Source organism: Macadamia integrifolia, chromosome 2, assembly GCF_013358625.1.
Source record: "Macadamia integrifolia cultivar HAES 741 chromosome 2, SCU_Mint_v3, whole genome shotgun sequence".
In the NCBI taxonomy this organism is placed as follows: domain Eukaryota; kingdom Viridiplantae; phylum Streptophyta; class Magnoliopsida; order Proteales; family Proteaceae; genus Macadamia; species Macadamia integrifolia.
The window spans coordinates 41,519,629-41,539,574 of NC_056558.1; the positions used below are offsets into that span (position 1 = coordinate 41,519,629).

The 19,946-nt window shown below is 41.2% G+C and overlaps 1 protein-coding gene across 1 annotated transcript; it reads right to left on the bottom strand.

Annotated features, from left to right (window-relative positions):
• Positions 1–4,940: 4,940 nt before the first annotated feature.
• LOC122091694 (glycerol kinase-like) lies at positions 4,941–8,179 on the bottom strand. The gene is made up of 4 exons (XM_042661768.1): positions 7,909–8,179; positions 7,542–7,763; positions 6,352–7,339; positions 4,941–5,436 (listed from the first exon to the last, which is right to left on the bottom strand). The coding sequence occupies exons 1-4, from the start codon at positions 8,040–8,042 to the stop codon at positions 5,191–5,193; spliced, it is 1,590 nt and encodes a 529-aa protein (XP_042517702.1). The 5' UTR covers positions 8,043–8,179; the 3' UTR covers positions 4,941–5,190.
• Positions 8,180–19,946: the final 11,767 nt, after the last annotated feature.

The window sequence follows — 19,946 nt, forward strand, 5'->3', positions numbered from 1 at the left end:
TGAATGCAACATATATACGGCAATCACGACACTGGTACCACCTAGCCACGTCGATTCTGTCTCATACATACAACAAATACACGACGATTATGGTACTGGTACCACCTTAGCCATATCGAATCTCGCCATACATCTCCATAACAGTTCATATTAATTCAATAAAAATGTTACATGTGATAGCATACCATCATCATTTGAGCAATTAATAATCATGTATAATCCTAAGCATGTAAGCAATTCTATAATAATAAAACAATCCCGAAAAAAAAAGCAATCCATCCCTCACCTTGTTTATGCTCGTATGTGTTAGGGCTTAAGTACTGCCATTGGTCGATCAACTCAATTCTGACTTCGGGGCACGCGCGCATCATTGTCCTAGACACAAAGACAATCGTATATTAATATGTGTCAAGGACATTGGAAGAAACCCACATGGGTCACCCCAAAAGGGTACAGACAAGATCCATCAGTGACAGTAATTTCACCGGAAATACCCACCGGAAACAAACACTTCCCATTAGAAATATCAGTGTTGTTTTCGGTGGAGGTGGCAGAGAGCTTCTAAGGCTCGGGTAGTCACTGAAAATTGGCCATCGAAAGCAAGCCCAATGTTTTCGGTGGCTTGCTTCCAGTGGCAGTACAACAACTGTCCGCACAAATTGGGGTTTTTTTACTCTAGCTCGATCGTCGGGATTTGTTCAATGGAGTTTGTAGGGGATGTTCATAGCATCATTCTAAGCTAATAAAGTATCGATTCCACCGAGCCGTTTGGGAGATACATCGATCGAACGATCGAAATTCTAGTTGGTCATTTGGCCAATCTTGTTGTCGGAGCTCACCGGATTCAGTTTGAACTCGGCAATGGCATCGGGGACATGAAATACATGTTTTTCGAGATCAACATATTTTGTGCACTAAGATTCCATCCAAACCTAGCTTAACCTGGGTCAAAACGAGGAGAGAGAGTAGTAGAAGTGCACTTACCTCAGGCAGCGATTCTGGCACCTAGGCGGCAGCCAGCACCAAGGTAAGTCCTTTCCCCCTCTTCTTCTTCTTCTTCTTCTTCTTCTTCTTCTTCTTCTTCTTCTTCTTCTCCCTTCCTCTCCTCTCTTACGTTGAGCACAAGTGAAATGAGGAAATGAATTCCTCATGTCCCACTTATAAGGCAAATTGGCCTTAGGGCTCGTTTGGATGAACCCTATTCGGTCCGATCGGATTAATCTGACTTTTGGAGCACGAGGACCCGACCACTTAGGTCTGTAAATTGATCACGTCATGAGGAAGGTGTGGAAGATGATTTGGGATCATCCGGGGCTGTCTACGATGTGAGTGGCGGGATCCACAGGTATCGGAACCTTAACAGCAGCCTGTTTGATCACCGAAAATAGTCATCGGATTCAGGCCCATGTTGTTTCCGGTGGCTTATTTCTGACGGTCTTGACTGCTTGTTGTCTACCAGCTAGCCTCACACTGGTAGTTGCCCTTGGCCGTGCTCATAGTCTTCCGGTAATATTAGTACATGTCGAGATTCATGTGTGGGGAGTCGGGTCACTTATCGTCTGGAATTAGAAGGTACGAATCCCCTCCAGTTGGACTGGCACGCAATGCACGAACACATGGGGTTATCTCTTCCCCTTTGGCAATGGGTCGCCGTGAGTCAAAACCTAGCTATACTCTCGATCTTCAATCCGAGACCTATCGCAATAGTTTATATTAGACCGTGTCAAGGCACGGGTGTAACATTGAACGTACACAGAAAATAAAGAAACTCCATGACAAGTCTTGTTGACTCGAAGTCATCAAACGCAAATGCCAAGTACTTTGCATTAGGGTGTGAGCCGTCTTTCTTTAAATAAGAACTTGAGAGAACCTTATTGGATTGGGCTGACTTGAAAGGTTCATGCTTTACCATTGGTAGGACCAGACCATAGTCAAGGCGAACTTTGTTGGTTGGGCTTCGACTTCGAAGGTGCTTAACGTGAAGCACTTTACAGGGTTGGGCTTTGACTTGTAATGTGTCTGGCATTAAAAGCCTGGTTCCGTCATGGCAACACCTTGATCCGGACCAGACCACGCTTGTATATCCTGGTTTCCTTTACCTTGATCGAAATTGATGATTGCATGTGGGATGTTAGAATCCAATCCAACGGTCCATAGCACTACATAAAGTGGATACTCGAAGTCAACAAATGCAAAACGCAAAGTAATTTCCATCTCGGTGTGGACCCTCTATCACGAGAAGTTGAGAACACCAATAGTGGGTTGGGGGGCAAGCTGTTGAGTTGGCCTTTAATTCTGGTAAGGCCCAGGCTGAGTTCTGAAGCACATTAGTACAAGTTGCCTAGTTTGAAAACTCCAAACTCCCTACTACAATGTTGATATGCAATATTGCATATGCACCCTTACTTTATGGTCATATTTAAGGGGGTGCGTTTGGTTTAATGGTAAGGTACAAATGTTACGAAAACAACCTTTCAATATTCTTGGGGTAAGGCGGTGTAGTTCCCTATCCCCCTCCCAACCTCACACACGTGGGAGCCTCGTGCACCAGATATGCCTTTTTTATTGGGAGTTGAAAAGATAAAACACATTCAGTTTTCAAATTGGGACCTAGTTTAATTTCTAAGTCATGATGATGAGGGGTTGTTTGTCATTGTTGAAGTGCTTCTTCTAGGTCTCCTCCTTGTTAGTGTTATTGTTTCAATTTCCTTAAGCTATAATGTGATACGTGCATAGCATACATGGGTAGTTATTATTTGATGACTTATCGTGTAGTTATTTAGTTATCCTCCATGGACACATATTGTGGTTATAGTGGGTTATTGTAGGTAATTATTATAAGTGGATGAGAAGCATTATAAGGAGAAATTATAGGGGAGAGGTAGTGGGATTTATTCAGTTTTTATATAGTAGGATAACTATGAGAAGAATGAACAATCAATGGACAAAAAAAAAAAAAAAGACAAACAATGCTTAGTTGTCGAGTAGAGGCGGGCTACCTCCTAATCAGGTCAAGATGCCATGGCTTTGTTAGTAAAACCCCCAAAGTTATCCTTATTTTATCTCTTGTAACATTTTATTTATCTATATGTTTTTTAATTCTTAATGTTATCTTTTATATCCTATTTTCTCTCTATCCTTTCTAATCTTCTCTCCAATTTTCTCTGCTCTATGTTGTGTGCAAGCATCATAATAATTCTGAGGGAAGATTCACATTCAATATCTTTGCCAACAATTCACAACTTGAGGTGATTGACCGCCTTGGGTTGAAACTGGATATCCGCCTTGGGTTCTACCTTTCCAATTGAGATGTGTTATCAAAATGCAATCTCAACCAGCAAATGAATGCTTTCCCCAGATGTCTTTCTAACCAATCCCAATTAAGAAAAGTAATCTCAGCCATAACAGCGAAAGATTCCTAATTGGTTACTTGAGAACAACAAAATGTCAAGAGTTCTAATACTGAAAAATAACTCACTAACAGGACATTTCCCCTTACCATCCTACATTTATTTAGTATAGACATTTCAAATAATTGCATCGACGGACAACTTCAAGAAAACATTGATCATAAATTGCCGTACTTGCAGTGTTTGAATCTACCAGAAAATTGTTTTGAGGGTCATATTTTTGGATGTGTCTAACAATAATTTTACAGGAAAATTTTCAGACGACATGGCAGAGGCTGCATCCAATTGTCTTATTTAAAACTTTCCGTTAATAGATTATATGGACAATTATTTCCTTCACTTTGGAACTTGACTGACCTAGCTTCATTACATTTGGATAACAACTTATTCTCAGGAATTATCTTAGATGGGTTGTCCAAATGTTCTTTGCTGCTAGTGTTGGATATTAGCAACAATGAGATAATAGGAAGAATTCCTATAGTTGGATTGGCAATCTTACAAACTTGGCCATGCTTAACATGCAACGTAATCTTTTAAAAGGAAAGTTGAGTAATTAACCTTTCTGGACCTTTCTTACAACCAGGGTGGCATCATCAATTTTATGCCTGGGTTAGATTTATTGTTCAACAACCTATTCGGTGAGATCCCACAAGAAATAGGAGACTTGAATGAAATTCATGCATTAAACTTGTCATATAACCAATTGAATAGGAAGTTTTCAAACAAAATCTAATGTACCAACAAAATTAAAATCGTCCCTGCTAGGGATGTTCTAGTTGTAGCAGAAAATCAAATCATTTCAGAAGGTTTCTTATATCAATTAGTGACATACATCATCCCTGAACATGACTGAAATAGATCTAGATCTTCAAGGTTTGCTCTACAATCAGGGTCAGGTCCACACAAGCTTTCTGAGCCATCATATATTGAACTCTCACCCCTGTTAGTGCTAAACATTGAATTCGAAATTTAAATTCAAGTAACACACACATCTTTAAGCCCTTTCTGGTCGCCATAACAGCAACCCATACTTGAGAAGATGTTATTTCTTCTAATCCATACTATCTTAGATATATTCATGTTCCTAGTTTTCAGTTTATTTTCAGTTTAAGTTGTATATTGGATAATTGAATCTAGTTAAGGACTCACTCAACATGTAATACCTGTAGATTAAAAGAAAAAAGGTGCAAAATTACTTCATTTTATTTTTGAATTAATTTTGATCCGGCTCATCTCCAATTTTTAATCATTCAATTCTTGTCCAAGTCTCTCTGTGCGCAACACTTGTATATTTTCAAAATCCAATTGTTGTGGAAGAAGTTTCAGGCATTTGAGGGGTAAAAATGGATTTGAATATCAAAAAACTTCCACAACCATTAGATTTTAAAAATGTACACATGCCAAGCAAGGAGAGAATTGGACAAGAATTAGAGGATCAAGAATCGGAGACGAGCCAAATTGTAATTTCATAGTCCCTATGATAATGGATTGAGAGTAACATTAGCTACCTGTCAATGCCGCAACAATCAGTACAAAACTTTAATTATAAGATAATAATAAACTTTAAACTTTATTACATCCCAAAGAATAAGCTAGATTCCGAATTCAATTATTATCACTAAAACAAAATAAAAAATATAGAAATAGGAGTGGGGATGCAACCTATATCACAAGATGAAGATGAAGTGCTGTCATTCACAATATCTACCTATGCACTTTAACATTATTCAAAAATAAATACCACCAAAATGAGGGAAATTTGTTATGGCAGGGGACAGAATTAAAGGGAAAGGTTGCCCAACTCAAAACTTCTTGTGACAGCTGTGTACCAAGATTCCGCCCTCTTCTTCCTATGTTCCTCCTCCAATTTGGGATGGAAAGTGGTTGCCTTTGCTTGCAGCTGCTCTGTTGAGAAAATTTCATCTTCTGTCCAAACACCAACAGCCAATCCAGCCGCGTAAGCTGCACCTAGAGCCGTCGTCTCTATATCACGGGGTCTTACCACTGGACTCCCCAACAAATCTGCCTGCCAATTGGTAGTACACACAAAAACAGTTGATACGTACAGTTAATGACTGAGACGTTGGCCCTTGTTGGCTACAAAACAATTTTCAGATAGTTGTTTTAAAACATCAACTGTAGAAGAAACCATTTCATGTCACCATGTGAGGAGTACGCACATGAGTAAAATCAAGGATCTTTGATCCTTCATGTTCTATAAAAAAATCCTATTTATCTTTCCTACAGACACTGATGCTTCTCACAACCAACCATCCAGTGGCTGAAGGATGACATCAACTGTTAAATTAAACAAATCCAGTAGGAACATCTTCATCAGGGTTCTCTTTAGTATGACCCATCAGTGAGAGCAACCGATAAGTTCATTTATGAACTAGACGTGCTTGTAAATAGCCCGGGTGTATTGAAGACCACCAAAATGTTAGACAACCATAACTGATCAACTGCCTTGTTTGGTGAGGAAAAAAGCAACAAGGTCAAAACCAAAATCATTTGTGAGGTTTGCAAAATCATTTGTGAGGTTTACTTGTTTGCAAATGGGAAAGTTCCTAAAATCCCATGGGGGCTGCTCAGTTGGCAAAGACCAACAACGCCTCAAAATTAAGAGGTCAGGAGTCCAACTCTCCTTGGGGCCTAATTATCAACCAAAAAAAATTGGTCTAAAAAAAAACAAATATATGAACTAGATGTGCTTGTAAATGGCCAGGATGAATTGAAGACCACCGAAAATGGTAGACAACAACTAACTAATCCACCACCTTATTAGATGGGGGGAAAACTAACAAGGTCAAAAACAAAACAAATATAGAAACACTTCAGAGAAATTCCTACATAAATGAACCAGTAAAAAGCAACTATAATAATGGTAAGCCAAATCTCAATCAGCATTGTCAGAAAAAATTCAGGAACATCCCACACATACCTGAATCTGCATCAAAAGATTGTTGGCAGATGCACCACCATCAACCCTAAGCAAAAATTCCTCATAAGTGACCCCTGCCTTCTCCTTTGAATCCTTATGCATTGAATCCAACACATCGTTTGCCTGAAAACAAATGCTCTCGAGAACAGCTCGTGCAATGTGTGACCTGTTTGTGAACCTTGTAATCCCAACCAACACACCTCTTGCATCATCTTTCCACCATGGAGCAAATAACCCATTGAATGCTGGCACAAAATAAACCCCACCTGAATTATCAACTTTTTTGGCCAAATCTTCAATCTCTGGGGCAGTTTGAATAATGCCCAACCCATCTCTAAGCCACTGAACTGCTGCTCCAGCAATCGCAATGGAGCCCTCTAAAGCATAATTCGTTGGTGCATTTGGTCCAAGTTTGTAAGCAATGGTGCTCAGGAGACCATGATTTGATCTAATAATCTCCTCACCGGTGTTGAGAAGAATGAATGCACCTGTGCCATAGGTGCTTTTTGCTTCCCCCTTCCGGCATGCCTGACCCACCATTGCTGCATGTTGGTCACCAAGACAACCTGCAATCGGAACACCAGCTACAGGCCATCCAAATGCTACGTTTCCAATTATTTCAGAATTGCTAATAATCTTGGGAAGGATTTCAATGGGTATCCCCAAGGTCTCCAATGTGGGTTCATCCCAATCAAGAGTCTTGAGATTCATGAGCATCGTTCGAGATGCATTTGAGACATCAGTAACATGTAAACCGATCGTTGTATTCTGGGTTGGGTCAACACTACGACAACCTCCAGTGAGGTTCCAGATCAACCAAGTCTCAATAGTCCCAAACAGTGCATCTCCTGACTCCACAGCTCTCTTAACAGCATCAACATTTTCTAAAAGCCACAGAAGCTTCACTGCACTGAAATAAGTGCTAATAGGCACTCCACATGTCTCCATGAAATGGTATTTCCCCCCCGGCAATTCTTCCTCTAATCTCCTGTGAGATATCAAAGGATTGGATTCTAATCAAATCAAAATCGCCAAATTACGAAACCCAGATTGAAATCCTAAAATCAAAATATGGGTTCTGTTTATAATCCCAAAATTATAAGTCCCAAACCCAATTAAACAGAAATCCAACACATAATAATGAACAAAAGGATCTTTCAGAAGAACCCAAAATAGAGAAAATCCCAAACCTGCAAATAGAACTGGTTCGAACGTCCATCCAAACAATGCCGTTATGAAGCGGCAGACCAGTGGATTTACTCCAGACAACCGTAGTCTCTCTCTGGTTTGTGACGCCTATTGCCTTAAGCCCATTATCCACGTTGTACCCATCCGCAGTCGCCCTGTCTATAGCTTTCGCCATACAAACCCGCACGCTCTCCAGAATCTCCATCGGATTGTGTTCTACCCATCTAATCCGAAGAAAAAAAAAACAGAAAACGATGTATAATAAAAACACTTAATCCAATAACGAAACATCTAACCCCCAAAAAAATTGGCTTTCTACAATGGAGGACAAAAGAAAAGAAAAAGAAATAAAGAAGCTTGGAGGAATACCCAGCGTGAGGAAAGAACTGAGTGAACTCGATCTGGTGAGACCCAATGACCTGATGTGATTGATCATAGATTATGAATCTCGTACTTGTCGTTCCTTGATCAATCGCTCCAATGAAGACTTCCTTTTTCGACATGATTTCGAACCTTTCTTCTACAAGAAGATCCACACAATGGTTTAAACCTTCTTCAGCAAGACAAAACACAGAAGATTTAGAGTTGAAAAGAGTTGAAAACAGATGATAAGTGAAGAGAGAGACGGTGAGAGCCTGAGAGGTCGCCCTTGATTTATATTATTACTGGGTGCAAATAGAGGGGACGAAATGACGTTTCCACCCCTGTGCAACCCAAAAATCCACTATTGAATGCCCATATGTATCCTTTCATTGATCTCCCCGCTGGCTCAGAGACCGCGCGACCAGAGAGTGTACATACATCCCAACATAATGGGAAGGACTTCCTTTGGGAATGTAATTAAAATTTTCCGAATAAAACAAAGTGAATTTAGAAGCTTTGGATTTCTCTCTATATTTAATTTTTTTTTACTTTATTAAACTGAGGCGACAACTTTTTTTCTTTTTTTTTTTTGATAAATACTGAGGCGACACCTTCTTTGTCTAGAAATCAGAAGTGTCTCTTGAGTTTTTGATTCCCAGGGAATTTGTTTACTAAAACATGACCTGGGAGATCTTCAACGGTGATCTAAGTGCCACGTGGAATATCCTTCTTTCTTTCAGATTGATTACGGCTCTTTATTAGGCATAAGTATTATAGTACGAATTAACCAAAATATATTCCCAAAAATGGGGCCCAAAAAATATTATGGTAAGATTTAAGTGGGCCCACGTTAGAACTGTCCCTTTCTCAGCTTCATATCAAGATCCTATGCATGGATCTCACGTGTTGACACATATACATGATAAGAATTGGACAAGGATTACATTGAAATAGGAAAATTGGAAAACCTGCTGAAGTTTTTTCTTTTTGGAAGAAAAGTCAAGGAAAAAGAAAAAAAGTGTTTAACGACCTCAACTGCAATTTCTCAACTACCAAATAACATCGCACCAAGAAAAACCAACCAATTAAATATAATATCAAACCAAATCCAATCAGACCTTTTGAAATTTTTTTAGGTAAAGAATCAGACCTTTTGGATGTGAGGGAGAAGATATACATCTTGGTTCACCTCCCCCGTGTTTTTAATTGATATAAAAAAAAATTAATAACATAAAGACATGGCTCTAGTTTTCCAAACACCGTGGCCCATTAGAAGGGTACAATAGGGGGAGATATGGGGTCACATTCTGATCGTGTTTTCGTTCACAGAGTAGTGAAGGAAAACTTTGTCCTAAAGATATTAATTGTACCTTAATCATTTTGATAAGGGTGTCAAAATTTAGCCTGAACCAATTGAAACTGAATTGAATCGAAACCGAAATGAGCTTATTAAATCATGTTTCCAACTCAAGTTTTGTGAAAACTGAAATCAAATTGGACCATCAAAACCGATAAAACATCGGACCGATACCATTGTAACTTGATAGCAACCTGAAATTCATGAAAACACATTTTTTCATACTTTTGAAGATATTTACATGGTCAATCGAAACTAAACCGATAGTAAATCAATAAGGGAGGCCGATAAGAAATTGGTTCTCCCTTATTAGTTTGTCTTTTGGTTTCACTCATTCTCACACCGAAACCAATGAAACCAAATTAAAACCGGTCTAGACCAACCGACTGACAACCCTACATCCCAGATACGGTTTTGCTCGAGCCAAGGAATTTTTCACTGATGGTTATCATTGGCTTTGGTAGCATGTCACGGAATAGTGGATGCTATTTTAGAACTCCAAAAAATAGGGAAAGTAATAATGATCCTAGATTAGTGGATATTTTCTTCCAATGAATAAGGAAAGCTTTCTCCTAACCTCTTATCGAAGGATGAGTTAAAAGATAACAAAATTCTCTTAGCTATAGAGTTGCAGTCATCTTCAATCTTACCAATGACTCCATGAAATTCCTTTAACTTCACTCACGAGTCACGCCTATAATTCTTAATCAAATCCTTTTCTAGCTCAACTCAATAACATCATTAGACTCTTTTTTAAACTTGATCGTCAAAAGTATCTTCTATGGCAATCTTAGTGTGTTCTACTACAACGAGATTATGATTTGAGGGTTATGTTGATGGAACTCATGTTTGTCTACCTAAATTTCTTCAATCTACTGATTTTTCTACTCAAATAATCAATCTACCCACACTCTAATGCAGCGTCAAGATCAATTAATCCTAGAGATATAAATGGCCATAATCGGAAGTCTGCATTTGATCCATGTTCGTATCAATTTAGAGGAATTTGTATTCGCAAAATCACTAACTATTTGAAAAGTAATCGGATAAGAATATGATAATCTTAATTTCTGACCGATTATTATCTAATTCGTTTAGCTATTCGATTATAATAGAGTATACAAAATAAAAATCCATTTCCATTTGTCCAATTATAAGATTAGTTAAGCATTAATTTTATGAATTATGAATGGCATGTAGTATATATGGTTAGGTTACATTCTCTATGCTACGTCTCCTCGCCAATAGGGGTAAGGTGTCGGATAACCCATTTGTGGTATGTTCGATAAACCCTTTTAGAATGCCACTTCTGTGCTACGATGTAATTGTTGTCGGAGGTGAAAACTTGTCCGACGTGGTCGATGGTAATTTTGTTGCCGTGACTGCTAGGAGGGGGTTATCAGGGGTTTGCTGGGTGATCGATGGTGGCATTCTGAGACCAACAAGCTCCTAATCACGACTAGAATTTGTATAACTGGGTGACCAATGTGCGAGTTTCGAGACTAGGGATACAACCTAATGTGTCATAGTAGCATGAACCGGCCTTAGTTACATGTTAGGTGGTTTAATGTAAAATGAATTGCATTATTCGCATCATGAACTATGTGTTTATGTTTGCATCATTCGAATCATAGACTATGTGTATATGCTTGCATGAATCCCACCCCTCGCTAAGTTAGTTAGAGCTCACCTCATGTATATTTTCTTTTTAAATGGTGATACAGGTGTTGTAGTGCCATTGGGTAGTGACGTTTCTTCCTCTATGCCCGAGTATGGAGCTAATGACTGGTGGACATTAGAAGCAGAGGAGCACAACCTCGACTGTGCCTATGATACCTATGCTTATGTAGCACCATGAACTGAGTGGTGGTCTGCTATCATTTTGATACCGTGTTATTGGATGGTATTCTTTTTTTGGAGTTACCATATGTATGTCTTGAATAGATGAGAACAAAATAATTGTTATTATGTAATATACTAACATTAGATGTTATCCCCACTTGAACTATGATTCCGCTATATCATACTCTGATTTCGCTATAATTATTTATTGGTTTGGTGCTGTGTGATCGTGATGGTTAAGGTACTACTATCAGAGATCCTGGTAGAGATGTAAGATGGGTGAGCGTCTTACTCACACCACTGGTATCCTAATGCTGGGAATGGGGGTGTGACAACTTGGTATCAGAGCGAGATGCTCTGTCTTAACTTACAATTTACCTGAACCTTAAGCTTTTGGGGATTTGGATGAAAATAAAAAAAATCTTAAAACAACCAATCATATATAGTACATAAAATAGGAGACAAGAAGCATAAGTGAAAAATCTGTTTCACTGATAAAGAACTTGAATACATAAGCTTTTACATGATTTTTCCAAATACAAGTATGAAAAGCAAGAAGTCTTAAACTAAACTCCTAACAAAGCTCATAACTAAAATAAAGTAGAAACAGGGAAGAAAAGAGCATAAAGAAAACCTAGAACATCATGACTAGAAAGGAAAGCATGTTACACAGGAAAGCAAGAAAACAGGAAATCCTGATGCTAATCAGCACTGTAAGGCCACTACTCCTAACAAGATGCTGGGGGTTGGTCTTGTGCTCTTGGCTATGCCATAGGGGGCCCGAAGTAGATGGCCATGTCCTTCAGCTATTGCTCCACAAATGCAACCCGATCGTCAAGAAGTCAATAGCTCTGGTCCACATTCTCAAGGCGGTTATATCCTCCTAAGAATGTTGTTTGTGGTATCCAGACGCTCAATCAAATCATTCAGGCTGTACCCTTGTGATCCCCTAGAAGAGTAGGCCACAGAAGTCCCCATCGTTCTCGATGGAGGTGGTGGTGGAAAGACCTTGGGAACAAGAGGGATAATATTATCCTGACCAAGTCCACCCCCGATGTTTCCCTCCACATCCATGGGCAGCTATTTATTCTCATCCTCTTCCTCCTCAGTCATCTCATCGAGGTTTATAGTCATCTTCCTGAGGGACTCCTGATTGAAGTCGATCACATCAACCCTTAGGGCCTCCTCATCATTCACCTGAAGTGATCGAACACCATGGTCAAAAGCTTACCTGTAGACACCCAATTTTGTCACCCTCCTCAGGCTATGATGAAATGCAGATCTTAGACGTGACTTTCGATCAACAGAGATGATGATTGACTAAGAAAACCCAGAAACATTCCCCATTTATCTGAAAACCCTAGAAATTCCCACACGGGAGAGAAGAGGCTCTAAATTTGACCTTTTTCTATACGAAGGAACCCGTTCAAGATGACTATATAGATGGATAGTACTCGAAAATATGATTCCGACGATATATGACACGTCAAAATCAGACCATTGAATCTCCTGCAATTGTCACAAGAAAATTCCATATTCTAGGGCACTATGCACAGACCTAACCGCACGCATATTGTGTGCAGACCTGCCCTCAAGCATGCTGCACGCAGACTTGCCCACACGCATGCTGCGTAGGCTGGCCAGTAGGCCAACCCGCACGCATGCTATATGCGCTAGCCAACATGCCAGCCTGCACACATGCTGCACGTGCTGGCCAGTATGCCAGCCTACAAGCATGCTGTGCACACTGGCCAGCAGGCCAGCCAGTATGCATGCTGCGCGCACTGGCCTACCAACCAGTAGCCCCACGCACAGCCCTACCCAGCCCCCCGCTAGCTGCTACCAGCGCCCTCACTTACCTCTGCTTGTGCCCCCTCTGGCTGCTGCCAGTGCCCCAGTTGGCTCCTACTGCTCGAGCCCCCATCGACTGCTGCTCGCACCCTACTGGCTACTGCCAGTGCCTTTGCCTGCTGCTGCTTGCTCCCTCGACTGTTGCTATTCGCACCCTATGCTGCGCACTCTCGTACGCTACCAGCCGCACCACTACGCTAGCCAGCCCGCACACAGCTACAGGCTAGCCCATGCACTGTGCCTGCCCATCCTTGCCCTATGCATGCCCAACCCGTGCGCTGTGCCTACCCAGCCTGTGCACATTGCCTGCCTATCTTGCACCATGCCTACCCTCCCGTGCATCTGTGTCGGTTATGCCTGTGCATTTCAACCCAACCTTGTATGCCACTGTCAACGGCCCGGATTTGCATTCCACTGCCCTGACAGGTGAAGAAATTTCCTCTTCACCCATTTTTGCGTATGCACTACTCTGCTAGCATACCCTACGCTGCAACCTCCTATTAGTCCAAAAACCCATTTTTTACCCCATTGGCTAAAAATTTTCTCTCCTCCTGTTTGTCCAAAAACTCACTTTTCCCCTATTGGCTTAAAATTCTCTTTCCTCCCATTTGTCCAAAAACCCCTTTTTACCCATTGATTAAAAATTCTCTCTCCTCCCAGTTGGCCTTGAAATCCTATAAATGCCTTGCTCTTTTGGATTTAACACACCAAGATCACAACCCCACAACCACCCTTAGGAAGTGAAGCTCTGCCCTCTCTCCTCCTCCCCTCCCCCTTTGAATTTCTTCGGGTCTTCGGAGCAATTTTTGTCAAGATCCAAAATTTTGTTCAGATCTTCGAAGTGTTCTTCGGGATTTTGAAAATCTTCAATCAAAGTTTATAGTCCAATTCATTTTTTCCAAAAATAACGTGTTTTTAGCCTCCCCCTTTGAGTTTTTTTTATCTTTACCAAAAGTAGAAATCCCTCTCCCCTTGAGGTTCTTCGGGTCTACGAAGAGATCTTTATCAAGATTTGGAGTTCTGCTCGGATCTTCAAACTATTTTTTGGGGCTTTGGGGATCTTCAATCCATTTCTTTCTAAAAATAGTAGTTCCTAATGAAAGCCCTGTCCGAGTGCCCTTGGAATCTTTTCAGAAATAGCCACTCTCAGCGGAAGCTCTGTCGAAGTGCCACCTTAGCCTAGCCCTCCCCTAGCCATTCCCAGCGGAAGCTCTGTCAAAGTGCCACCTCAGCCTAGCCCTTCCCTAGTCTATCCCCAGTGGAAGCTCTGCCAAAGTGCCACCTCAGCCTAGCCCTCCCATAGCCTATCCCTAGCAGAAGCTCTGTCAAAGTGCCACCTCATCTGAAGCCCAGAAATAGCCTTCCCTAGTTGAACCCTGTTCGAATCCAAATCTAAAAATAGTTTTCCCTAGTCGAAGCTCTATCGAATCCAAAAATTGAAAGTAATCGTTCTTAGCCGGATTTCTACCCGAATATCATCACAATCAAAATCTCTCAAGAAAGGAAGTCAGAGGTCAAGACCATCTTCCCTTGAGCCAGGAGAATCTGAAAGACAGTTCGAACTGGTACTAATCAGGGGCCCAACCCTCTTGATCCAAAACAAGGGTTAAGTTCAGGTACAGTTTCTTAACTGAATTGTCATCATGTAGACTTTATATAGACCTTGTTTTAGTGTACATAGTCGTTTAAATTCAGTTAATGTATATATGTGTGATAACTTAGCCATGCATATGGAATACGAATAATTGTGGAAAATATTCGTTCTTAAGCATCTAGCAAGAAGGCCGATCGAACCGGGTAGATTGGGTGCCTAACACCTTTCCAATTCTACAACCTGACACCCTAAATCTCTGGACCAGACCAAGAAGGCCGATCGATCCGGGTAGATTGGGTGCCTAACACCTTTCCAATTCTACAACCTGACACCCTAAATCTTTGGACCAGACCAACTTTCAGGCCCTTTTCTCTGGAATTAGGCCCACCCCTGGGTCCTAGGCCCATAATCCTAGGTGGTGACTCCAAACTCTTTTGTATGATCCCGATCCCCGTATTGGACCATCATCAAATCCCCGTATTGGACCATCATCAACCCCTGTCTAGAATGACAAACTTTACACTCTTACAAAATAAGCCTCCATGTATCTTTGAGTGGCGATACGGTGGTGCAGGGTCCACAAGCAAAACACACATGACACACCCCTCCCTCATGAAAGAGAAAGAGGGGAGAGAGGATGGAGTGGATGCACATCCTTTTCCCCTAGGGGAAGAGAGACATCTCATCATTCTCCGGCTGCTACCCTCACAGTGGAGACTCTGCTGGGGACAAATGTCAAGCTTCTAATACTAGATGCTACCTTTAAATGTAAGAACATTTTCCACCACATTTTTTTAAAAACGTGTTTGGCTAACCCCATGTTTGTAATTTTATTGTTAATCGTATCATGCATCGAGCTCGAAGTGAAATCATTTGGTGAGGGACTCCCCTATCATACCTGCACCCTCAGGGAGGTCAGTGCATATCATGGAGAGTACTCTGAGAGCAAATGATACCCACTTCCTGTATAAGGTGTGGGGTATTATTAAACGGTGAGGATGTTCATAACTGTGTCAGCACCATTTGGGAGGTCTGTGCAATATATGACATTCTGAGATTGGGTAATGGTATTCCTGCATTACACTTTTGTACAAAATCACTCAAGGTTCCACCACCCCGTGGCCAATTGCCTAACCTCGTGTGTAGTCACAAGTAATGGGCAAGGAAGTCACCCCCTTGATCTTGTACCTGCAGGTATATCAAAAGGATCATGCACCTTATGTATATATATCCTGTCAAGGAAGCCTTGTCAGTCTTATTGCATCCACTGCATACTCAGCATCATGTAGAAAATAGATGGAGAAGCTAGGAGCGCCACAAGCTAACTGTAGAACTTGTTTGTAGTCTTGAAAAGAAATTTTCCTACATTATATTCTCGTCATAAAGAATTGCTTTCCTAAGTGGGTTTCGAATAAGAGGTGTCCCTCCTTAAAAAAAATATCCAAATACGTGACTCAGGGGCAATCCTGTCAGAGTCGCATAAAGTCCCGAGAAGTCCCTAGAAAATTGGGAGGAAGGAACACCTAGTGGGAAAAAGAGCAAGGAAAGCATGACTTTATTATATAGAATGTCTTATGGGAATATTCTCAACAAGCCATTTGTATGAATCCCTCGCTTATGACATTGAGTGGATTGGGGGCATCAAACCCTATCCACTCCCTATCATTAAGCGGACTAACTTTGGATGGATCATTGGTTGTTAATCTAGTGAATGTGTGAACAAGGGGTTAGGAATTTAAGAATACTAAAATAAGACACTTTTGGTTTAGGCACAATTCCACACCTCAAGAGTTCTCCGCTATCCCTCTGCACACATCAGGGTAATCGGTTGACTCGCCTAATTCTAGTATCACCTCCATCATCTCCTTGAGATTGCCTACCACCAAGTGATTACAACCCAATTTGTATGGATCCACACGACTTTGAATCTCCCGAATAGGCATAGGTCCATCCCATGGAGACCTTACAGATAGAAATGGCAAAAGTCAAGAGAGGGATAGCTCAAATATTACATATACTCCAAAACCCTCCCAGAGCTGATCCCAGGACTAAGTCGGCACCGACTACAGGAGATTTGGAACAGAATGGAGCTACAGGTTATCATGGGAACTCTTCCCAAGTTGACTCAAAAGAACCAGAGTAAGTAAAACCAACCAGTCAAAGAGGATCTTCATCTACTCATTCCAATGGCCAACGAGGGGCCTATTCCACGGTCCCTCCTCCTAGGGTAGTGATTGAAGATGAAGAAGAGAAATTTGTGGCACACATCTGAATGGAACCTCTAGAAATGGAGAGAGAAAAGAAAGTTAGGGAATAATTGGAAAAATTGGAAAATATGCTTCGAACAGGGAAAAGTTTAGAAAGCTTAACAGTGGTTTCAGATGAAATGAGTTTCTTTTCAGGGGCAAGGATTCCCGAGAAATTCAAGTGGCAGACCAACAGGTTTGATGGGTCAAGAAACCCCAAAGCTCATCTCAAAGTCTTCCTTAGCATCACCAAGTCATGGCAACTTACAGATAACTAGATGGGGCAAGCCTTCATATTAACCCTATCGGGACTAGCACTAAGGTGGCTCGCACAGTTGGAGTCATCCCAAACTCAGACTTGGACAACAGTGGTGAAAGCCTTCACCAAGCAGTACTTCTACAATACCGAGGTGGATATGAAACATTGGGAGCTTGAGACATTGAGACAATAGCCTAGAGAAGGATTCACCGCCTTCTTGATGAGGTTTAGGGATAAAGGCCACCAAGATGGTAGATTGACCTTTAAAAGCAAAGCAAGTGGAGTTGTTGATTGAGAACTTATCAAAGCCTTATTATGATGTCATCTACTATCAACATCTATAGACTTTTGATGCCCTAATAGCCACCAGTACAAACAGAATCCTAAGGAAAGCTCAATATCAAGGATCCTCCCAAGATGCAGGGAAGAATACCCGAGTCGGACGTGGAAAGGGTCTGGAAACTAATATGGTGAGTATAGTTCAGCAGTCAGGCTCACCAGCCACTTCTTCATTGCCATTTGTAATACAAGTAGATGCACCCTCTCAGAAGGCCCCTCATCCATGAAGGTATTTTTCTGATTTGGGAATGCCCGTTGCAGTAGTACATGAGAAGTTAAAGAAACAAGGATTGTTAGGGACAGTGGCTCCAAGAGTGATCAGCAACCCTCCTCCAGCTTGGTATAGGGATCATGAATATTGTACTTACCATACTCAGAAGGGGCACAACATTGAAAGATGCTTGGGTTTATAACATGTAATTCAGGACTTGGTAGACAATGGAATCATTGAGGTCAAGGTGAAGGAACCTCCCAATGTCAATTCCAATCCACTCCCTGATCATGTGAACAATCTAGATGACGAAGCCATAGAGAGTGATCCCACTCAACTCATTGTACCCAGAGCTTGGAAGAATCACATGAATCCCTGTGCTTATAGAAAAATCATGAATCAAATGGCCAGAGCCATGAGGACCCCCAAAAGAAGAGAATGATTAGAAGAAGAATCAGAAGATCAGACTCCCGCTGTTCATCCTTCCTCATCAACAGAAGAATCCACTGTACCATATTACCAACCTCCACCATACTTCCCACCTTCACTATATTATCAGCCTCCACCATATCATCAACCTTCCCCCTACCATCAAGCAGAAGGAATTTCCTCATCATATCACCCCCAATCTTAATATCCTACCTTTCCCATTACATCATCTTCATACCATCCCACTTCGTATCCCTCATCATCCTTATACCAATTCCATTCTCAAGGTTCGATATATAACCCAAAAGAAGGATGGACGGATGGGTATGATTGGAAGGATATGCTTGCACTACCAAACTCCCCAAAGATGACTTCATCAACAGGGTCAGTGAATGTATTAGGGAAAGACTAGGAGGGTGATCCCACTTCTCTAATTTAGTCCACTATATCTTCAGAGGATAATCCAGAGGTAATCGAAAAGATTACAGATGATCTTTTTAGAGCAGTAACCGCATTGGCCATAGGGGAATAGATCAAAGAGCACACCTCCCTAACCCACATAGAGAGTGACATAGAGGATGATGAATCAGGTTTGATTCAACTTTGAACCAATGATGTCAAGTCTAACCTTGTAGAAATCTTCCAGTCTATATGCTCTGAATACTACGAGCATTTAGATGTAGGAGAATTTGATAGTCAAGTGGAATATGATGGAGAACTAAGTGAGGGGGAAATTAGTGAAGAAGATGATGATGATGACGATGATGAGGACGAGAATGAGGATGAGAATGATGGAGATGATTTTGATTCTCAAGAGGATGATGAGTATCTAGACTAGGATGACTACCAAGGGCCTTGGTACGATGATAATGATGATGAATCAGAATATTACTCACTAGATCACCAGACATGTTTCTTAGTCTATGCTATCAGTGGTGATGACCTAATAGTTGATCTGACAGGTGGCATTCAATCTTCCCTCTATATGGGAGGAGATGATTCTACATCAGATTCAAAAAATGATTTAGAATCTAGAGAGCCAACACGAGTTTATATGGACAAACAGGACTCTACATTAGAAATGGAGAAAAAGCTGTGTGAAGTGTACTCAAGCACATTGAGGATGTAGGAAAGAGTAGAAGAAATTGACAACATGTTAGGTGAAGTAACTATCGGTGATCGTTACTATTGCGAGTAGCTGAATGATCTAGAGGAAATAGGGTCAGATGACACATTCATAGAGGCAGTAGACGCTGCATTCCATCAGCTTTCTAATACAGTCAAAAAGTTACAAGCCAGGGCTATGGATATTTGTGGAGGACCTCGACTTCCCACCCCAAGCAAGGAGGGAGAATCAAAAGAAGAGGATGATCCCATAGTAGGGATAATCACCATAACAAATAGTGATGATTGAGATTGTTATCCCACAGAGATTATTATAAACAAACTTGTCAACGTGATGGAAACTAGAAGTGGAAGAGACTATAAGGGCAAGGCTGTAGCAGTGGAACAGTCAGGGACTAGTGAGGCCGAAACCAATAGCTTAAAAAGAGAACCTGAGAATCTAGTCCTAGCTCAACTCAAGAAGTCCCAGGCTAATATCTCAATATGGGGATTTTGAAGGCATCCCCCACACACCGTGAAGCAGTTTTGAAGTCTCTCACCAATGTACAGGTGTCGATCGAGATAAATTCGTCACATCTCACACATATAGTAGGGGAAACCTATATGGTATAATCGATGATGTTCTCAAATTCAGAGCTTCCCAAAGGGTTCCAGCACAATCGAGCTCTCCACATCACAGTAGAATGCCTTGACAAGGTGGTTCCCCAAGTTCTTGTTGACAATGGGTCCGCTTTAAATGTGCTACCTTTGAGATCGATGAAGAGTATTGGCATCCACCTAGAAGAAATGAG